Source organism: Mastigoproctus giganteus, chromosome 12, assembly GCF_048544385.1.
Source record: "Mastigoproctus giganteus isolate SK-2022 chromosome 12, ASM4854438v1, whole genome shotgun sequence".
Classification (NCBI taxonomy): domain Eukaryota; kingdom Metazoa; phylum Arthropoda; class Arachnida; order Uropygi; family Thelyphonidae; genus Mastigoproctus; species Mastigoproctus giganteus.
This window is the reverse complement of record NC_143586.1, coordinates 106,582,365-106,604,600: the sequence shown is the minus strand read 5'-3', so window position 1 is coordinate 106,604,600 and position 22,236 is coordinate 106,582,365. Positions and strand designations below refer to the sequence as shown.

General features: G+C 38.3%; 1 protein-coding gene across 1 annotated transcript in view; it reads left to right on the top strand.

Moving 5' to 3' along the window:
- Nucleotides 1-22,236, top strand: part of LOC150077323 (peptidyl-prolyl cis-trans isomerase FKBP4-like) — a 132,795-nt gene that overhangs the window by 26,218 nt on the left and 84,341 nt on the right. The window contains exon 3 of the mRNA XM_090386981.1: nucleotides 295-542. Coding sequence (XP_090243107.1) covers nucleotides 295-542 — 248 coding nt within the window. The remainder of the gene's footprint in view (nucleotides 1-294; nucleotides 543-22,236) is intronic.

The following is a 22,236-nucleotide window of genomic DNA, read 5'->3' as shown; positions in this document are numbered from 1 at the left end:
TCTGTCTCTCTCTCTCTCTCTCTCTCTCTCTCTCTCTCTCTCTCTCTCTCTCTCTCTCTCTCTCTCTCTCTCTCTTAGGGTAATTCAGAAATTTTTTTTTTTTTGGCTGGTGCAGCATAAGCCTCAGGCTTCCTTGCATTATATGGCTAATAATAATACTGTTTGCATATGTTACTCCAGGATCACATATTTGAGTAATATGTGCATTTTCCAAATAATATTTATAAACATTTTGTTTTGGAAACATTGAAATTATTGATAATTTACAAAATAATATGTATGTTTAACTTTCAGTTCATCTTGTTGGAAAGCATAATGGTTCTGTATTCGAAGAACGAAATGTATTGTTTCCAATTGGAGAGGGTGGTCAGTTTGATGTTGCTGAAGGAGTGGAAATTTCTCTGTTAAAATTCAAAAAAGGAGAAAAATCTCTACTTAAAATGAAGTCAAAATATGCTTTTGGAATTGAAGGTAGACCAGAGTTTAATATCCCTTCAGATGCAGATCTTGAATATGATGTTACACTAATTGATTTTGAAAAGGTCAGTTTCTTTTACCCAAGAAGTATGAAATAATATTAGTTAATACATATTCATCAGGTAAGTATCAAGTTCTCAACTAAAAAATATTTTTGTTAAAAAGCAGAATACATTCTTATTTTTTGAAGAAAAGTTACATGGTATTTACATTTATATAGATTGATAAAGAGATTAGCTTTTAAATGCATATTCTTGCAGAAATAAAGTCATTTGATGGCCTGTAACATTTTTCATATTCAGTGATTTAGCATGAGCAAGGGCACATATTGAAAGAAAGCAAGCTTATATAGCATCAGCCAAAAAAAAACAAAAAAAAAAAAAAACACACACACACCCTTCTCATTTCAGCCATCTACTCACTCCAAATGTTTGTCTAGTTCTGCCTTGAATCTGTTTAAGCTATCAACTTCTACAATGACAGATAGAAGTCTGTTCCAGCAATCAACCACACGCTGACAAAACGCAAATTTCCATACATCTATCCTCAAACTGTCTTTCCTCAATTTGAATTTATGCCCTCTCAGGCGATTATTCTGAGCAAGAGGAAGAATCCCATCAGCATCGAGCATGCTCAAACTATTCAAGGCTTTATACACCTCAATCAGATCACCTCGCAGATGCCTAGTCTCCAGACACTGTAATTTGCAAAACTTAAGCCTTTCTTCGTAAGAGCAACCCTTTGTTCTGTCCACTAATCTTGTTGCCCATCTCTGTACTTGTTCCAAAAGCTCTACATCCTTCTTAAAATGAGGCTTCCAGACCTGTATATAGTACCCAAGGTGTGGCCTGACCATTGCCTTATACAAGGGGGATAATCACCTCCTTATTCCTGATAGAAACATTCCTGTATATCATTGACAAGACACCATGAGCTACTCTTGCAGACTGTCTGCACTGCTCAGAAAACTTCATATCTGCCTGCACAATTACCCCCAGGTCCTTTTCACTCTCTACCACTGTCAGTGTAGTACCACACAGTTGATACGTTATTCTGGGGTTATTTCTTCCCATATACAGTACTTCACATTTGTCAATGTTAAACTTCAGTTGCCACCTCTCAGCCCATCTGCTCAACTTTTCTAGATCTTGTTGCAGCAAGCATACTGTCATTAGTGTCATTACCAACCCTGCCGACTATCGTCTGCAAACTTTGACTTTAAGCCTGATATATCATCATCAATATCATTGATGAATACAGAAAACAACAATGGACCCAACACTGAACCCTGGGGGGACTCCACTAATAATAGTCCATAAAGAGCAGTGTCCATTGATTACCACTATATGTCTTCTCCCACTCAACCATTCCTTTATCCATGGAAGCAATTTGCCTCCAATGCCACACTGCTCCAATTTGTGCAGCAGTCTTCCATGTGCAACAGTATCAAAAGCCTTTCTAAGATCCAAATATATGATATCAAAATTATTCTTTGCATCCAGTTCCTTTGTGACTACATCATAGTATCCACTCAAATTGGTCAGACAAGACTTCCCCTTAACAAACCCATGCTGTGTCCGAGCTATAACTGAAGTCTTGTCTAGATGATCCAGCAATGCTTCTTTAACCAATGCCTCTATTAATTTCCCTGGAATAGAAGTTAAACTAACAGGTCTGTAATTACCTGTGTCTCCCTTTGCAGATTGAGGTCACATTTGCACATCTCCAGTCCATGGGCACCTCCCCTGAATCTCTAAATTATGGCTAAGGGTTTGGTTACTTCCTTTGCTGCCTCCTTTAATATAACTGGATAGATTCCATCCACCCTAGGTGCATTTCTTATGTTTATCTTCAACAATTTCTCGTCCACTTTACTCTCATTTATTACAAGATTATCTAGATTACTGATGGAGTTTAATACACCTCTGGCATTACCCGCCCTGAATAACTCCTCATGTGTTAATGTAGATGCAAAATATTCATTTAGTTTGTTAGCTACCTGAGCAGGATCGTCAACAGTTGAACCATCGATATCAGGTGGACCATTCTGATTCACCCGCTTCCTTCTAGAGTTTACATAAGTAAAGAACTCTTTGCTGTTTTTCTTTGCATCCTTTGCCAAAGATTTCTCGTAATCTGCTTTTTCCTGCCTAACCTCCTTTGTGATATGGTTACAGAGCAGTTTATATCTATCATAGGTTTCTGTATCACTTGTTAATTTATATGTATCCCATGCATTTTTCTTCTCTACTACATGTCTAATTAGTTCATCTGACATCCTTTTAGGCCTAAACCTTGAACAATATTTCTTTGTTGGTATGAAAAGCCTAGTAGCTTCCAAGATTAATTCTTTAAATGCTTCCCATTTTGAATTTGCTGTTGGTAACATCATCAGTTGATCCCACCGTATAGAATTTAAACACTGTCTCAGACCACCATATTCAACTTTACGAAAGAAAAAACCCTTCCCTTTACCCCTGATGGTAATTACCTCTTTGAGTAAATCCCACTTCAGCACACTGTGATCACTGCCACCTAGTGGTTCCTTTATCTGCAGATTCTTAGTGTATGAAGGATCACTACTGATAATCAGATCAAGAGTATTACTCCCTCTCGTTGCCTCCCGAACATGCTGCTGCTGCTGTAGAAAACAATCATCCAATAAATCCACAAAAGCCTTGCTAGTGTGTGAGTGATCAACCCACAAATTCCAGTTAATGTCTCGGAAATTAAAATCCCCCATGATAAGACACTCTGATTTTGTGGCCCACTCTATTTCTCTGCACAATTGCTCATTATATTCATCAGTTTCGTTAGGCCTATAACACACACCTACTCTCATTTTTTCTTTCCCAGTGCTTATGTCACACCAAACAGACTCAACATTGTCCACCAACATCAATTGGATGCACCTCCTTAGATTTTGTGTTTCTTAACTAACAGCATAACCCCTCCTCACTTCCTGTCCTGTCTATCCTTTCTGTACACATTGTGCTCTCCAAATTCCACTTCTGCACTGCTTATGTCTCTGTGATGCCACGTTTCTGATATCCCAACAATATCTGCATTTAATGTCTTGACTAGCACTTCAAGCTCATCAAATTTATTAATTATACTCCTAGCATTGGTGTACATGCATCTGTTTCTACTCTTAGCTACCCTAACACAGCCCATGTATTTACTTTTCCACTATGACTCCCAGCAGTCCTGGAAATCTCCTTTGCCTTGCTTTCCAGGCTGCTGCTCAATTGCATTTCAATAGAAGCAGTGCAAGAATCACTTTCACCTCTGCCAGCGGCTTCTATTAATCTATTAGTCCATGTATCCCCCCCAAAGCTAGCAGTTTTCCGACCCACCTAACTCTGCCTTGATAGCATCAGCAAATATTCTTGCACCCTTTCTATTTAAGTGTATCCCATCCCTATAGAAGCAGTCTCTCCTGGTAACAATCACAGACCAGGCTGAGAAAAATTCTACCCCTTGAGCCTTGCACAATCTCTCCAGTGCCGAAGTGATCACCAAGGCTCTCATCATATACTCCCTCCTATTGTGTAATGGCAGAATTGCAGACACTTTCAAATTCAGCCCTAACTCATGGTTTTTTTTCAACAGTGACCTGTACTTGTTAAGTAATTCCGCCGGTCTCCTACTCTTAATATCATTAGTGCCAACGTTTACGACAATATCAGCCTCTGTGCCCTTAAAAGATAATTGCTCTACAACGTCATCAACCTTTGCCCCTGGCAAACATATTTACTATATTGCATAGTATAGCAATTAAAAAACAGTGTTCATTTTAAAACTTTTTGCTATATACTAATAGATTTCAGTTGATAATTGTTAACTGTTTATTGCAAAGTGTATTATTTTTTTTATTTTTGATGAAATGAAAAAATATTCTTTGAATTCAAAAAGGGAACGAGAGTAGTCTTGTGTAGGCGAAGTTTTTACGGCTCCCTGCTAATATAGAAGTTTTCTTAAATTTTTGCTGTTTTATTGACTTAAATTGGCATATTAATTTATTTTCTAGAAAAGCTTTATATTCCTAGTTACGATACTTAGTTTAATTTGAACTTCGATAGAGATTTTGTTAGGTTATTACTTAGTATTGGTAAAGGTATCCAATCCGCATATTTTACAAGTGTTTGTTTTAGTTGTTTAGAAATGCAATTTAGTTGTTTTATTGACTTAATTGTTATATTAAATTATTTTCTATAAGTAGCTTATAGACCGAGTCAAGCTCCTTGGTTTATTTTTAATTTCGATAGCGCGATTTTGAAAGTTAATTATACTTAGTGTCCGTAGATTTACCAGTCATACTTTGCCGCCATTGTTATACGATACAGCGTATATCCCAAACTAAATAGTGTAAGGTTTAAAAGGTAAAACTAGATAGTGAAACATATAGAATGGTATTAGAAATCTGTTAGCATATACAGTATAATATTATCAATTAAACAGTAAAATTTATTAATCTTGTTAAACTTCATTGTCAATTAAATTGTACTTTTTTAACTAAATACAAACGACTTAGATTTTACAAACGTAACATTATTAATTAATACATATAACTTGATAGGAGATATGGAAGTTATATAATGAAACTCGGAGATAATACTTGATACTGAAAAAAAAAAAAATATATATATATATATATATATATATATATATATAGTGATATAACTGCATTGGGATATAAGTTTAGGGTTATAATTTTGTATTGAAATTGAATCGACATGACTCAGACCAGAGCAGCAAAGCAAAAGGCTCAAGGTAATGGGAATGCTGTGGTTCAGGGGAGAACTGAGGGGGCAGTTGTCTTCTGAATCACAGCCTTTTAAAATGTACTGCTTGTTTGATATTTGTGAAGCAATAAGGGAGGGAACATGATATTGCCAAGGGGAATGTCTTTGTGTATGCATGATGTCAGGCGAAAAACTACTCAGCATTGTGTCTATATGAGAGCTTGAAGGACAGGGTGGATGCCCTCGTTGGATCTAAATTGAGGGGCCCATCAACACAGCAGCAACCCCCAAGGCAGAATGCACTGTCCCCACAGGAAATAGTAGTTGTTAGTGACTCTATTGTCAGGGAAACGGGGAACATATTATGCAAAAAGGATAGGCGGAACAGGACCAGAGGCAAAGGTTGACACTAATGATATTAAGAGTAGGAGACCGGCGGAATTACTTAACAAGTACAAGTCAATCCTGAAAAAAAGTTGTGAGTTAGGATTGAATTTGAAAGTGTCTGCAATTCTGCCCAGACACGATAGGAGGGAGTATATGATGAGAGCCTTGTTGATCAATTTGGCACTGGAGAGATTGTGCAAGGCTCAAGGGGCAGAATTTTTCTCAGCCTGGTCTGTACTTGTTAACAGAAGAGACATCCACTTAAATAGAAAGGGTGCAGGAATATTTGCTGATGCTATCGAGGCAGTGTTAGGAGAGTCGGAAAACTGCTAGCTTGGGGGGGAGAGGTGAAAGTGATTCTTGCACTGCTTCTATTGGAATGAGCAGCAGTCTGGAAAAAAAGATGCAGGGGATTTCAGAGACTGCTGGGAGTCATTGTAGTACAAGTAAACACATGGGCTGTGTTAGCGTAGCTAAGAATAGGAACAGGTGCATGTATACTTGCTTGTACACCAATGCTAGGAGTTTGGTAAATAAATTTGATGAATTTGAGGTGTTGGTCAAAACATCAAAAGCAGATATTGTTGGGATATCAGACGTGGTGTCACACAGATATAAGGAATTCAGAAATGGAATGTGGTGGCGAGCACAATATGTACAGGAAGGATAGACAGGATAAGAAGGGAGGATGGGTTATGCTATTAGTTAGGAAACACAAAATCTAAGGAAGAACCTGCCAGTTGACATGGCTAGATAAGTGCAGCATCGAGTCAGTTTTTTGTGACAGAAGCACTGGGAAATCAAAATTGAGAGTAGGAGTGTGTTATAGGCCTAATGACTCTGATGAGTATAATAAACAACTGTACATGGAAATAGAGTGGGCCAGTAAATCAGAGAGTCTTATAATGGGAGATTTTAATTTCCCAGATATTGATTGGAATTCGTTGGTGTTCATTCACACACTAGCAAGGCTTTTGTGGATTTATTGGATGATTGTTTTCTACAGTAGCATGTTCAGGAGGCAACTAGAGGGAGTAATACTCTTGATCTGATTATCGGTAGTGATTCTTAGAGGTGGTAGTAGTGATCACAGTGTGCTGAAGTCGGATTTACTCAGAGATAACTACCATCAGGGGTAAAGGGAAGGGTTTTTGCTTTCGTAAAGGCAACTACGGAGGTCTGAGACAGTGTTTAAATTCTATATGGTGGGACCAACTGGTGATGTTACCAGCAGCAAATTCAAAATGGGAAGCATTCAAAGAGGATGGGTGAAATTAGATTTTTTTTTTTTTTTTTTTTGGCTAATGCTATCTATAAGCTAGCTTTCTTGCATCATGTGCCTTTGCTAATGCTAAAAGGTTAACTTACTAATATTTATGTACTTTTATCAAATGTTATGAAATTATCAAAAATTTTTTTTTTCCTTTTTTTTTTCTTTTTTTTTTTTTTATCTTCTTATAGAAATGCAAACTATCTACAGTGGACTCCCAAATAACCAGAATGGTCGGGAAATTAATTTCCCCATATAATCTGCAAAATAAGCAAAAAATTGGATTTATGAACAGTATGTACAGTATATACAATAATACAGTTGTGACCTCTGTATCTGCTGATTCAGTTACCCGCGGTTAACCACAGAAAAAAAAACGAAAAAACTTAACACATTCTACCCACGTGTCCAATATGATGCTTCCCTTTATTTTTTATGATGTCGATTTTAAATCAAATAGCTTCCCTTTATTTTTTACAATGTCACGTATTATTTGGTCACCAACATTATACAGAAATATCAATTATTATTTCCTTGAGAGATTTAACGGATGCACAATTTTCAAACTTTTGAATAATTTCAAGTTTTTGTGTAATTTGAAAGCACAACTCTTGCGTTAGCCCATCATTTTGCGATTTCTAAACAAAAAATAAATAAAATTCCGACATCATTTACATGAATCACAAAACAAAATTTGTCCTTTTGCGGTGCAACAGAACACAACAATCGACGCACTAAATCAAACTAAACATTTGGTCTCTCTTTTTTTTTTTTTTTTTTTTGTTTTGAGCAGTAGATGTGAAGACAGCGGGGGTTACAAGATAATAGTTACACTAATCTTCCAATGATGATTTATAATGCCGGTTCTTGTCACTTATTTACGACTTGCAAAATATCTGTTTATACCTATTCTAGTTATTACTTCAGTTTTATGATTTTTTTTTTTTTTTTTTTTTTTTGGAGTCTTGAAGTGTCCCGGTTAATCTGCTTCCCAGTAAATCAAGATTCTGCTACTTTATTATTACCGTATTTAATGTTGGTAATGTCTTATTGTGTTTAATTTATTAATTAAACTTTATTATATGCATGTATGTACAAGAAAATCACGTTATATATGGGGTCAGCAGGTGTTCGCTTATATCCGCGGTTTCAGCCATCCGAGGTAGGTCTTGGAACGTATCCTCCATGGATACGGGAGCGTACTGTATATATATAAAAAAAAAAAAAAAAAAATGTATACTTGCATATATCATATGTTCTTGAAAAGGAACGTATAAAGAAGTTTTTGTTTCTTTGCATCACTGACCTTCTTACAAATGGCATAATGTAAATTATGTAACATCATCTTATCAGCAAGAAGAATGTCTTCTTGCTCTATCTAATCAGTCAAAGCCTCCACTTAAGACAAAGCAGTACTATGCAAGATTTTATTTGTTGGCAGAAGATTTTCTTCAGCATTCTGAGTCTTTGTCTCTATTTGGCTCTTCTTCATTCAATAACCCTACATACTATTTTGATATCATCACATAACATTTCATGGCAGATTAAACTTTTATCTGAATTAAACCACTCAACAACTGCTTCTTCATCTAAAATTTTAACACTTTCAGTCAATCTTAAATCATATAATACATCATTATTAGTCTCTTCACTAAGAACTTCTTCGTATTTTGCAACTACGTGTAATATTTTTCAAAAAGGTTTTTATAATATTGTGCATTTGATCGATGTCTGTGATATTGAAATTTCATAAATTACATCCAGTACTATCAGAGACTCATATCTGGTGAGTATGGGCTTGGCACACAATCAGGGTCCTGAGCTGGATATCATCATTCTTCTCTTCTTGGTTATTCCTTTCTACTTCTCTCTCTCTCTCTCTCTCTTACGGTAACTCGGGAATTTTTTTTGGCTTCCTTGCACCTGATGGCTAATTATATGGCTAATAATAATAATAATATCTTTCCAAAATGGCAACAAATTACTTTGCTTGATTAATTTATATACAAGTTTTTTTCTTTCCCTGTTAAACTGTCCCCAGATAATCAAGAGTCTACTGTAGTTTTAAATTTCTACAACAAAGGAAAAATTATTTTTGATGACTTATCTTTTTTTCTAATACAGGTTGTCCCATAAGTCTGGAACCATAGGGCACTATTGCAAATTATATATTCAATATGTGTACTATGGCCACAACGATGATGCATAATGGCAAAACGTTTGCACGATAATCCAAATGTTTTTGCTATGCAAAGAGAACAGTACTATTTGAGGGGAGATCTCATTGCATGTAGTGAGAATTTGTTATTATTTTTAGCAGTGGTGAATGATACAATAAAGCAAAGGAAAAAATAAAAAGCAAACATTTCCATTTCACTTGTCCATCATCTAAAACTAGATCAAAGTTTGTCCCAACAATCAACCACCCTCTGGCTGAAAGCAAATTTCCATACATCTAATCTGCAACCATCCCTCCTCAATTCGAATTTATGCCCCCTTGTGTGTGTAGTCTGAGAAAGAAGAGTGATTTCATCGGGATTGAGTTTAATCAATCCATTTAAGGAGTTAGACACTTCAATCAGAATCCTTTGCTATCTCAACTCTTTATCACCATATATTTCATTTACTATGAAATTGGAAGTCAATGGTGCTCTTCCATTTTTTGATATCTTGGTTTGCTTTAACAATCACCGTTTGGTCACTTCAGTCTATAGGAAGCCCATGTGTCAGAGAAATTTACCAAACATAAGTCAGTGCATGTTCCAGGACATCTTTATCTTTCTAGTGTGATTAGAGCATTGTTTAACCGTGCTTGGTCACATTTTACTAATGTTGTTGATAGAGAGTAGAGGCTGAGATTCTTAGGATTACATCGGATTTAGCAGATGTGCATATACCCCTCTTATGTTCTAGATAAGTTTTAGTTATATGATGAATCTGATTCCCATTCTGGTTGGGATGATGGATGCATTGCCACAGTCTATATCCCCGATATTCAGGTGTGTCAGCATGTCTTGCCACATATTGCATCAGTACCATATTGGCTGTGTGCAACTCCCTGGTAGAAAATTGCAACCAGTGCTTTCTAAATTTAACCAATGATCCCTTTATTACATCATGCCAACGTGGTTTAGTGTATAACTAGATGTATCCAGCATAACATACAGCATCTTTCTGATTATGCATAAATAGTTTAATCTAGATCCTTCAGTCTTCACCATTCTTGTTTAGCAGTGATATAATTCTACAGCAGTCACCTGTGGGATATATGCATATGCCTCTATTTGCAGGTGGTTCCCTGTCTTCTCCAACAAATATTGCAGCAACTTCCATTTTGGATGTAGGTGCATTATATTGTCTCTTAACCATATCATTCAATTGTTGTATTACTTCAGCCACACACCTTCGGTTTGATTGTTTTTCAAGCCATTTTGTTGTTGCTTCAGCAGAATCGAAAATATAAAGTTGTCCATATCCTGGCTTATTTGCCTCGTTTGGATATAGTGGTGAGACCAAATGGTAAATCTGGCTGTGTATTCTAAAACAGTATGGACCATTTCCAGGCAGTGATTTAATCTCTGTGCCCATTGATGCAAACGGCATTGCTGAGTTGTACTCTTGTATATGTTCTCTGTAGTTATTTCTCTGTAGCATACAGACAAAATTGTAAGCAGCTCTCGTAATAGAGTAGGTGTCTCAGACAGTGGGTCGAGTGAAACCTTTCATCATGACAGCATTTAGTGTATTTATTCGATGTGTTTAACTCATGTCCCCAATATCTTGCGCAATACTCACAGTTATAACACTTATTTCCTATGTCATGCTCTTCCACATTAACTACAGCTTGTTGATTATTTGCATCCGGTACTTCTATTTGATGGCCCCGGGTGCCAAGCGATTGTGACTGAGTGATTTCTCTGTGCTTTCACTGCGATTCTCAAAAGGTGAATTCTAGTTCTCTTTTACGTTCTTCTCCTTAATAAATCCTATTATTTAATAGCAGCTCTTTTTTCAAAAGTACTGATCAAGAGCAAGAAAGGAAAGTAACCTTTCTTTTTTCATATTTAATAGACTAACCCCTACTAACTTCGCTTGGTCACACCAGGCACTGCTCCTGCCTCCCCGTGGCGGGGCCAGTAACCTTGTCAGAAAAGTTCATCTGCCAGGGGCTAAGAGGAGCCAACATGGAAAAAAATGTTTCCCTCTATAGATTTGACAAGCTGTCGGCCAGATACCGAACATAAACATGATTCATCACAAGCAAAGAGGTTGAAAACCAATCCCTTGGTGACAGACTTACCAGCATTTTTAATAATTCACTCACTATCAGAACAGCCTCTCAGTAAGCTATCCCCTTTTCTAATCCAAAAACATCTGGAAAGTATTGCAGGGTCTCCCAAGACGGTTAAGAGACTGCAATCAGGGGACTTACTTGTTGAAACTCTAAACCACAGGCATTCTGAAAAACTACTAAAAATCGCAAATTCTGCTGGTATTCCAGTTAACGTAACTCCACATGCAACCCTAAATACATCAAAGGGTGTAATATCTAGTTGGGACCTGATGAATGTGACGGAGGAAGAAATTAAAGAAGAGCTTAAGGAACAAAATGTAATTGCTGTAAAAAGAATTATGGTCAAAAGAGACAATATACTCATACCTACCAGAAATATAATTCTCACCTTTAACAGTCCAAATCTGCCCTCATCTGTAAAAGCAGGATATCTTCTTTGCCGCACTCGTCCTGTCATACCCAATTCGTTGAGATGTTATAAATGCCAAAAGTATGGCCACTCTCAAACGACATGCAGAAGCAACCCAGTTTGTCCCAACTGTGGATCCTCTGATCACATTCAAAGTGATTGTTTGGTGAAAGAAATGATCTGTCTCAACTGCAAAGGCAACCATCTGGCCTACTCTAAGACATGTGAGAGATGGAAAACAGAGAAACAAATTGTGAAATATAAAGTTGAAAATAAAGTTAGTTATCAGGAAGCAAGAAAATTAATTGCACCCAGTATACATAACCACACCTATGCCAGTATCGCAAAAAATATCAGACAATAGCCACACAAACTGATGTTACCATTCCACATAACATATCAATCTCCGATTGGGCTCAAGCTGTCCTCTCTCAGCAAGAATCCACCCAGAAGCACTCAGACCAAGCAAGTAATATGCCTCTTAAGGTTCCAGTAAAATCTCCTCCTCCACCAGTGATTGCTACTACATCAAATAATCCTAGTTCATCTTCAAAAAAGATTATTCAGGACACATCGATGCATTCAGAGTATTCATCCAAACAGGAAGATCCGATTCTGGAAATATTTGTAGAAGAAGAAGATATGGACACAGGTCGCCCTACATTTCCAAAAAGAGACAAACAAAAGCCAGAAAGCCATAAGACAGCCACGTCAGGTACAGCTTCTTCTTCTAAATTCAAGTAATGCCTAACATCTTGCAATGGAATTGCAGAGGCTTTCGTGGCAACATCGACGACATTCATTACTTAATTAACCGCTACTCTCCAGTTGGTTTCTGCCTGCAAGAAACCTACTTAACTCCTCAAATTTCCATCTCCATAAAAAACTACTCAGTCTATCGACTAGATCGGAATACATCCAATTCTGCTCGTGGTGGTGTAGCTATTTTAATTAACACAAGGATTCCAGCTAGGCAAATCACTCTCCAAACCCAAATCGAACCTGTCGCTGTGCGTCTGATTACTCAGACTGCTTTAACTCTAGTCTCAGTTTATCTCCCACCAAATCATACTTACTCTTATAATGATCTTAAGGAACTTTTATTACAGCTACCCTCCCCTATCTGCCTGCTAGGGGATTTCAATGGCCACCACCCTTTATGGGGATCATCTAAATTAGACAGATGCGGCCGACTGATTGAAACTTTACTGGAAAAACAAAACCTCACTCTTCTTAACAGTGGTTCGCACACCCATGTATAGTTACCTAATGGACAGACTTCTGCCATTGATCGATTTGCTCCCCGATACTGTTTTCAGTCATGCAATGGTCCGCTCTGGATAATCCCATGGGCAGCGATGATTTCCCAATTGTTTGTAATCTGATGACTACACAACCACCATTAGATGAACCCTGCAGGAAATGGAAATTCTCTAAAGCTAATTGGGACAAATGTCAGTCAGCAATCACACTGGACAAAAAAATTATACAACTACATCCCATAGATGAAGTTACCGATTATATCACTTCCTGCCTTTTATTTGCAGCTAAAAGCTCAATTCCAATATCAAATTCCAAGACTCAACGCCATTTCAACTGTTGGTGGAATGAGGAATGCACAAAAGCGAAGAAAGAACAAAATAAAGCATCGAATTTATTTCATTGAACTCCAATTACAGTTAATCTTATTAACTACAAGAAACTAAAGGCAAAAGCTCGTCTCATTCAAAGACAAGCCAAGAAAGATTCTTGGACTCGGTTTGCATCGACTATCAATAGAAACACGAACCCACGATTAATATGGAAGAAAATTAGGCAGCTTTCCGGGAAGTTTCCAACTGTTCCTTCCCCAATTCTCTCCTGCAATAGTCTAGACGTCTCTGCTCCTCTGGATATAGCAAATGCCTTACACTCCGGAATTTCAGAAAACTAAGACCACCACAGAACAGAGACACATCAACTTTCGAACTTCACTGCTACTTCCATATAACCAGCCGCTCCAATACTGTGAACTTATGCAAGCCATCAGAACAACACGCAACAGTGCCGCTGGGCCAGATGAGATATATTATGTTATGTTACAGCACCTTGATGAGAAAAACTTACAAATGCTGCTAGCCTTCTTTAACCGAATCTTCCTGGGAAATGTTTATCCCACTTCTTGGCACTATGCTACAGTTCTGGCCTCTTTGAAACCTGGAAAAGACCCCTCCAATCCTAATAGTTACAGACCAATATCTCTGTCCAGTTGCCTTGGTAAAATTCTTGAAAAAATGATCCACAGTCGACTCACTTGGATCATTGAAAGCAAACATCTACTAAGTAATAGTCAGCATGGCTTTCGCCAAAACAGGTCCTCCTTTGATCTGATGATCAAGGCTGAATCCGAAATTTGCAATGCCTTTGTTAAAAATGAACACCTAGTTATGGTTTCCATAGATACAGAGAAGGCATTCGATACTACTTGGCGTTATGGGATTCTCCGTGACCTCCATAATCATGGTCTCCGTGGCAACCTGCCTATATTTATTAGGAACTTCCTCAAGAGTAGATTTTTCCAGGTGTGATATAAAAATTCCCTTTCTACTACATTCTTTCAAGAAGAAGGAGTACCACAAGGGTCAGTTTTGAGCACAACCCTGTTTGCCCTCAGAATTGATTCTATCACAAAAGAACTCCCAAATACTGTAGAGGCGTACCTTTACGCTGACGATCTCTCTATTTCTTGCCATTCACAGAATATGAGATATATTGAAAGGCAATTGCAGATGTCTCTTAATAAAGTACAAAAGTGTACTAAGCTCCAATGGATATTGTCTTTCCCAACAGAAAACAGTTGCAATCCACTTTTGCAATCAGCGCAAACTGCATACGGATCCTGAACTTCGGATATCAAATACCACCATTCCGATTGCCAGCAATATCAGATTCTTGGGACTAATACTGGACAGTAAGCTGAACTTCTTTGAGCATGTTAAATTATTACATACTACCTGTCTAAAAAAGATCAACATGCTAAGAGCTTTATCTGCCCATTCTTGGGGAGCAGACCATACACTTTGCTGCTCTTATATAGAGCATTGATAAGATCCCATTTAGATTATGGTGCTCCAGTTTATGATTCTGCCCGAAGGAGTGTACTATGCTGGCTGGATCCTATTCAACATACTGCACTTCGGATTGCAATTGGTGCGTGTAGAACATCTCCAACTCATAGTCTATACATTGAAGCTCATGAGCCCCCTCTACATCTCCGCAGAAAAATGTTGTTACTTAAATATGCAGCCAAAATACAGACTTGATCTTTGCATCCTATTCAGCCATACCTTTTTAATCAACCACTAGTTAATCTCTATAGAAATAAACCAAGTAAAATCCGACCAGCTGTCCTACGGCTCCTTGAAATATCACAGAACTGGAATGTTCCTCTCCACAATAGGCAACAGATAGAGAATTACTCTCATCCTCCGTGGACCCCCTTTCCTCAACTGACTTGTGACACTTATTTTCTACAATGGGGAAAGAATCGCCTACTGACACTGAATGTGCAACAACTCCATGCTAGCCATCTTCAAAGCTGTGCTGACTTCTTGCCGGTATATACGGATGGTTCCAAATCTCTTTCAACTGTTGGAGCAACAGCAGTGTTTTCCTCTGCTATCATATCAGCTTCTCTTCTACCTGAGTATAGCAACTTTTCAGCAGAACTGTATGCAATACAATTAGCTCTAGAAAATTTGACTCTACACCCATCTGCAAAATATATAGTTTACACTGACTCTCTCAGCTTAATTAGAGCAATGCAGAATCCCTCTCAAAAGAATCACCATATTTTAATGAAAATCAGGAGTTTGCTATTGCAAATTGATCACCGTCAACAACTAGTGAAGTTTTGCTGGATTCCAGCACATTCAGGCATAAAAGGAAATGAATTAGCTGATATATCTGCTAAAAATCCATCAACCTTAGACTTAACCTCTGTCTTCATTTCAGCATCTGATTATAATATCATAATTCAAACAGCATTCCATGCACAGTGGAGAGAGCTATGGCATAAAGAAACAAATAACAAACTTTTTCAATTGAAACAGGACCCAAAATTATGGCACTCGTGCACTCAGACAGTTCGGTGAGAAGAAGTGGTACTCGCTCAGATAAGAATAGGGCATACCCATCTGACTCACCTCCATTTACTCACCGGCAATGATCCTCCTCAGTGTTCACACTGTTCTGAATATCTAACAGTCAAACATATTTTGATTGACTGTCCACACTGTCAACCACATTGTACTTCAACACTTCAAAATCTGGCTAATCTTCAAGAACTGTTGAACACTACATCATATCATAGGAGAGGAGGCCAATATTAAGGAACTTTTTTGCTTTCTGAAACAAATTAGAGTGTATAATCTTTTATGAATAGCTTTCAGAACTGAAATGAATTTGAATTGCTACATTCTTAATTATTTTCTGATATAACTACGAATAGGCGCACTATAGCCATAGCAGCTAATGCGCCAATAAACAACCATACCACACACACACTTCTATTTGATAAGTCCTACAGTGTTTCGCCTGTCTTCTCATTTCCAATCTTCTCCGCCGACCGAGCTAGCCGGGTGGGTAAAGTGCTTGCCTGGCAACCCAAAGGTCGCGGGTTCGATTCCCGCCTCGGGCTTGGATCAAAGTACTGCAAAAACCTTGGGAGGTGCATTATGGCCACAGAAGCCTATGCGCCAACAACTACCAAAAAAAAAAAAAAAAAAAAAATTCCAATCTTCTCTTTCTTCAATGTTTTCTGTCCATCTTTGTAGTCATAGTCTCATTTCGGTCTCTTAGTCTATTAGATCTCTCCTCTAATGTTTCATTAGCATTTATTCCACAGTTTCTCAAAGTTCTTACACACTGTTCAGCCATTTTCACACTTCTTAAAACTTAGAACGGTTTATTAAAATTGAAGACAGATAAAATAAACATACATCGATAGCTTTCAGGCATAAGTTGCCTTTCTTCAGTCGAAAAACGTTAGTACAGAAATTAATAAAGAATGCTCGGTATGGTGGTTATTGCGAGGTGAACCAAGTGAATGGGTGCTGGCAACATTTATCAGTTGAAAAATTTGGATTCTGGTGACCGTTGATTCCAGTGGTCACCAGAGCCATGATTTTGAGTAATAGGAGTTTGTTTAATAGTATACCCCTTAAGGTATACAACTTTGTCTTATACCAGTGTCATTACTACCGCCCCTCTTTCCACTCCGCTACTTTCATGTTGCTTCATTGTGTCACACACCGCCCTGCTCGTTACTTTAAGAGTTGTTTATCACATTCCTGTGTTGAGGTGTTAGACTGCATTCATGACTACCTTCATCTCATGGTATGATGGAACGTTTTACATATGCAGAGCTGGCTGATATGCACCTTGTTTATGGTAGAGCTTATTGCAATGGGAGATCTGCTAGATGACACTATGAAGTGAAATATCCATTGCAACAGCATCCTCATACTGGTTGTCTGCGGCACTTTGAACACTATTTGGAAGAGATTATTCTGCATACATTTGCTGACATCCCCTCTACAAGTACTTGCCATGTTGGACGTGCCTTAGATGTAAGTCAATCAACTGTTTTGAGGATTGTACATGAGCAATAGTTGCACCCTTACCATCCTCAGAATGTGCAAGCACTCCTACCGGAAGATTTTCCGCACAGAATGGAGTTTGCGAATTGGTTTCTTCAGTGCTATGCAGTAGATGTACAGTTTCCAGCTTATGTATTGTACACAGACAAAGCAGTCTCCCCAAGAGAGGGAATGTTCAATAGTTGAAACAGCCACATCTGGGATGAGGAAAACCCACATGCAGTTCTGTGTCAGTTCTACCAGCATACATTTGCTGTTAACATCTGGGCAGGTATCGTACATGACTATGTGATAGGACCTTATGTGCTTCTCTGCAGATTGAATGGTAATGTGTACGTAGTTTTTCTGGAAGAAGTCCTTCCCGAGCTCCTAGAGTTTGTGCCTCTGATGATCCGAAGGCATATTTGGTTTCAGCATGATGGAGTGCCACCACACTTTGCCGTCAATGTTAGCAATCACCTCAATGAAAAGTTTGGACCCCAGGGGATCGGTCATGTTGGTCCTGTCGCATGGCCAGCAAGATCACCCTGACCTAACACCGCTGGACTTTTTTTTTATGAGAGCATATCAAATGTTTGGTGTATGAGACTCCTGTTCAAACTGAGATGGACCTTGTTCCTCATATTATTGCAACCTGCAAGGAGGTGTGCACAACACCTGGGATGTTAGAGCGAGTATGTCAGTTGATGGTGCAGCAATGTACACTTTGTCACAATCTTTATGGTCGACATTTTGAACAAATACTGTAAAGCATGTTTATTATAATAATTAAATGCAATCATCATGTAATCATCATGTCTTATTGAGTTGTATATGGACCAGCATGTTTTATCCGATCCGATTACGTAGTAAGGCGGCTTCAGCTCCCATTAGTTCCCTATCTCAAAATATTCAGATACTTCCTCCGAACACCCCCTTAAAGTTTGTCGGTAGAGTTTGGAATCACCTTGTATATATATAGATGTTCCTGGAGCGTAGGATGTATTACGTCGGGAAAACTAAACATAGACTGTGATCGTATCTCGGAGCATGAGGGCTATCTGGGGGAGCGATGTTACTAGCTCGGCCATGGCAGAGCACTTTTGGAATGAACAACGTCTTAATTATAATCACGTTCCTGTGTTGAGGTGTTAGACTGCATTCATGACTACCTTCATCTCATGGTATGATGGAAGTCCTCCATATAGCTGCAGTGGGTTCAACCGTTAATTGTTGGGGTGGAACTAGTATGCATCCTGTTATGGAGGTCATTATTTTTCAGTGTGACAAAAAATGGTGGCCTAATCGCCTCAGCAATTCCTGCCACACTAGGTTTTCGGGGTCTGGCAAGTAATGTCCTCCTCTTTTACATCCCACCACCCCTCTCTGTTTCTCACCTTTTTTTTTTCCTTCTGCCAACCATGATCCTTGCTGGAAAATGTCTGCACATGTGCAAGGCTTCTGCCAATATATTGACTTACTATCGTGTTTCTTATTTTGAGATGATAAAGAGGAACAATGTTTTGAAAGCTTCTCATAAGGTTTTATATTTGCTTTGTTTATTTTAACCTATTGTGTACAGTGTTTGGCACTTTTATTTATACAGTTCTTAGTCTTTAATTTTTTATTTTATATTAGCATTAGTAGAGGCTTATGATGCAAGAAAGCAAGCTTATGCAGCATCAGCCAAATTAAAAAAAAAAACAAAAAAACACTTCCACTTCACCCCTCCGTTCATTCGAAATACCTGTCCAGCTGAGCCTTAAATTTATTTAGGCTATCAACTTCCACTCTGTTCCACCAACCAACTACCCGCTGGCTAAAGGCAAATTTCTGCACATTTATCCTACATCTGTCTTTCCTCAATTTGAATTTATGCCCTCTCGGGTGATTATTCTGAGCAAGAGGAAGAATCCCAGCAGCATTGAGCATGCTCAAATCATTCAAGGCTTTATACACCTCTATCAGATCACTTTGCTGTTGCCTGCCTGGCAACCCAAAGGTTGTGGGTTCAAATCCTGCCTCGGGCTTGGATCAAAGTACCGCAAAAGCCTTGGGAGGTGCATTATGGTTACAGAAGCCGATGTGCCAACAACTACCAAAAAAAAAAAAAAAAAAAACGTCGCCAGTGCCTAGTCTCCAGACACTGTAATTTGCAAAACTTAAGCATTTCTTCGTAAGAGCAACCCTTTGTTCCATTCACTAATCTTGTTGCCCTTCTCTGTACTCATTCCAGCAGCTCTACATCCTTCTTGAAATGAGGCCTCCAGATCTGTATACAGTATTCAAGGTGTGGGCTGACCATTGCCTTATACAAGGGAATAATCACCTCCTTATCCCTGCTAGAAAAATTCCTGTATATCATTGATCCTTCAATTTAGATCCTTCGAGGGCATCCACCCTGTCCTTCAAGCTCTCATATAGGCTCATAACAACGCTGAGTTGTCGCCTGATTTCGTTACACTCCTTGCATCGCGTGCACACACACAAAGACCCCCGTGGCAATATCATGTCCCGTACCCGATTGGTCCACAAACATCATGCAAGCAGTTCATTTTAAAAGGCTGTGATTCAGCGGACAACTCCCCCCCCCCCCTCAATTCTTCCCTGAGCCACAGCACTGCCATTAGCTTGAGCCTTTTGCTTTGCTGCTCTGGTCTGAATCATGATTTCGATTTAATTTCAATAAAATTTCAATTTCAGTACAAAATTATAACCCTAAACTTGTATCCCAAAACAGTTATAATGCTATATATATTTTTCAGTATTGAGTATTATCTACGAGTTCCATTTATATATATAGACTAGATATGTATTAATTAATTATGTTACGTTTGTAATCTAAGTCATTATATGTATTTAGTTATACATATATCTAGTCGTTATATGTATTAATTAATCAGATAATCTTGTTGAACTTCATTGTCAATTAAATTGTACTTTTAACTATACATATAACGACTTGGGTTACGTAACATAAATAATTAGTAAAAAATAAATAATTAATACTTAACTTGATACGGAAGTTATATAAAGGGATTTCGTAGATAACACTTGATACTGAAACATAAATATAGCGTTATAACTGTGTTGAGATATAAGTTTAGGGTTTTAATTTTGTACTGAAATTGAAATTTTATTGAAATTAAATCGAAATCAAGACTCTGACCAGAGCAGCAAAGCAAAAGGCTGGGAGTGCTGTGGCTCAGGGGAGAACTGAGGGGGTTGTCCTCTGAATCACAGCCTATTAAAATGCACTACTTGCTTGATGTTTGTGGGCAATCAGGTACGGGACATGATACTGCCATGGGGGATGTCTTTGTGTATGCGCGATGCAAGGAGTGTAAGGAAATCAGGCGACAACTCAGCATTGTTATGGGCCTATATGAGAGCGTGAAGGACAGGGTGGATGCCCTCGAAGGATTAAAAGTGAGGGGCCCATCAAGCTCTCAGCTGCCCACACCAATGCCAGAGCTTGCACTTGGTCAACACAGCGGCAGCCCCCAAGGCAGAATGCGTTGGTCCCAAAGGAACTAGTAGTTGTTGGTGACTCTATTGTCAGGGAAACGGGGAACATGCTTTGTAAAAAAGATAGGTGGAATAGGACCAGGGTATGTCTGCCAGGGGCAAAGGTTGATGACGTTGTAGAGCGAATATCATCTTTTAAGGGCACAAAAGGTGATATAGTTGTACGTTGGCACTAATAATATTAAGAGTAGGAGACCGGTAGAATTACTTAACAAGTACAGGTCACTGTTGAACAAAAGCCGAGAATTAGGGTTGAATTTGAAAGTGTCTGCAATTTTGCCCAGACACGATAGGAGGGAGTATATGATGAGAGCCTTGTCGATCAATTCGGCCCTGGAAAGATTGTGCAAGGCTCAAGGGGTAGAATTTTTTTCAGCCTGGACTGTACTTGTTAACAGGAGAGATTGCTTCTACAGGGATGGGATACACTTAAATAGAAAGGGTGCAAGAATATTTGCTGATGCTATCGAGGCAGTGTTAGGTGGGTTGGAAAACTGCTAGCTTGGGGGGAGACAAAGACCAATAGATTGACAGTAGCCACTGGCAGAGGTGAAAGAGATTCTTGCACTGCTTCTATTAGGGTGGTTGGTTGGTGGAACAGACTTCCATCCCTTGTCGTGGAAGTTGATAGCCTAAATAAGTTTAAGGCTCAGCTGGACAGGTATTTCGAACGAACAGAGGGGTGAAGTGGAAGTGGTTATTTTTTAATTATTTATTTATTATTATTATTATTTTTTTTTTTTTTTTGGCTGATGCTGCATAAGCTTGCTTTGTTGCATCAAATGCCTTTGCTAATGCTAAAAAAAATAGTTAAAAATACAATTTAATTGACAATTAAATTGTATTTTTGATGCAGAGGAAGCAATATTTGTAATGTGCTTATGACAAGAGACATTAGAAGTCAGGGTAATCTCCAATAGAGATATATGATCTTGCCTAGAAATCAAAGTGTCATCAAAGATAAGCATAGGAGCACAAAAATCCTTTTTGTGAGATATAAGAGAAGTCTGAGTTTTAGAAGTATTGATATCAAATAAGTTATCTTTGCCCCACTGGAGAATTACATGGAGATCAGCATTTAAGGAATTGATAGTGTCATTAGAGAAGTTGAAGCTGTTTGAGGAGGCGAGGTTTCTCAAACTGGAAGGTGGAATGTAATGTGCCTTCATCAGCAAAACTATGGATAGGATTTCCGGTCAGTGGAAAACGGTTATTATTATACAAGAGGAAAAGTGTGGGAGAAAGAACTGAACATTGGGGAAGACCAGCATTAGTGGAGAAGTTAGAAGACAGAGAGCCATCTGCAATCACCTGCAGTAATTGGACAGACAAAAAACAGTTGGCAAACCATAAGATGGAAGCTTATTTAGATGACCTTTATGCTAAACACAATCAAAAGCCTTTGAAATTTCAAAGGAAGGTTACACAACTGCTTCAGATTTATCAAATTTTTCCATTAAATTTGTCCATAGATGGTTAACATAAGGTAGAATATCACCAGTGGATCA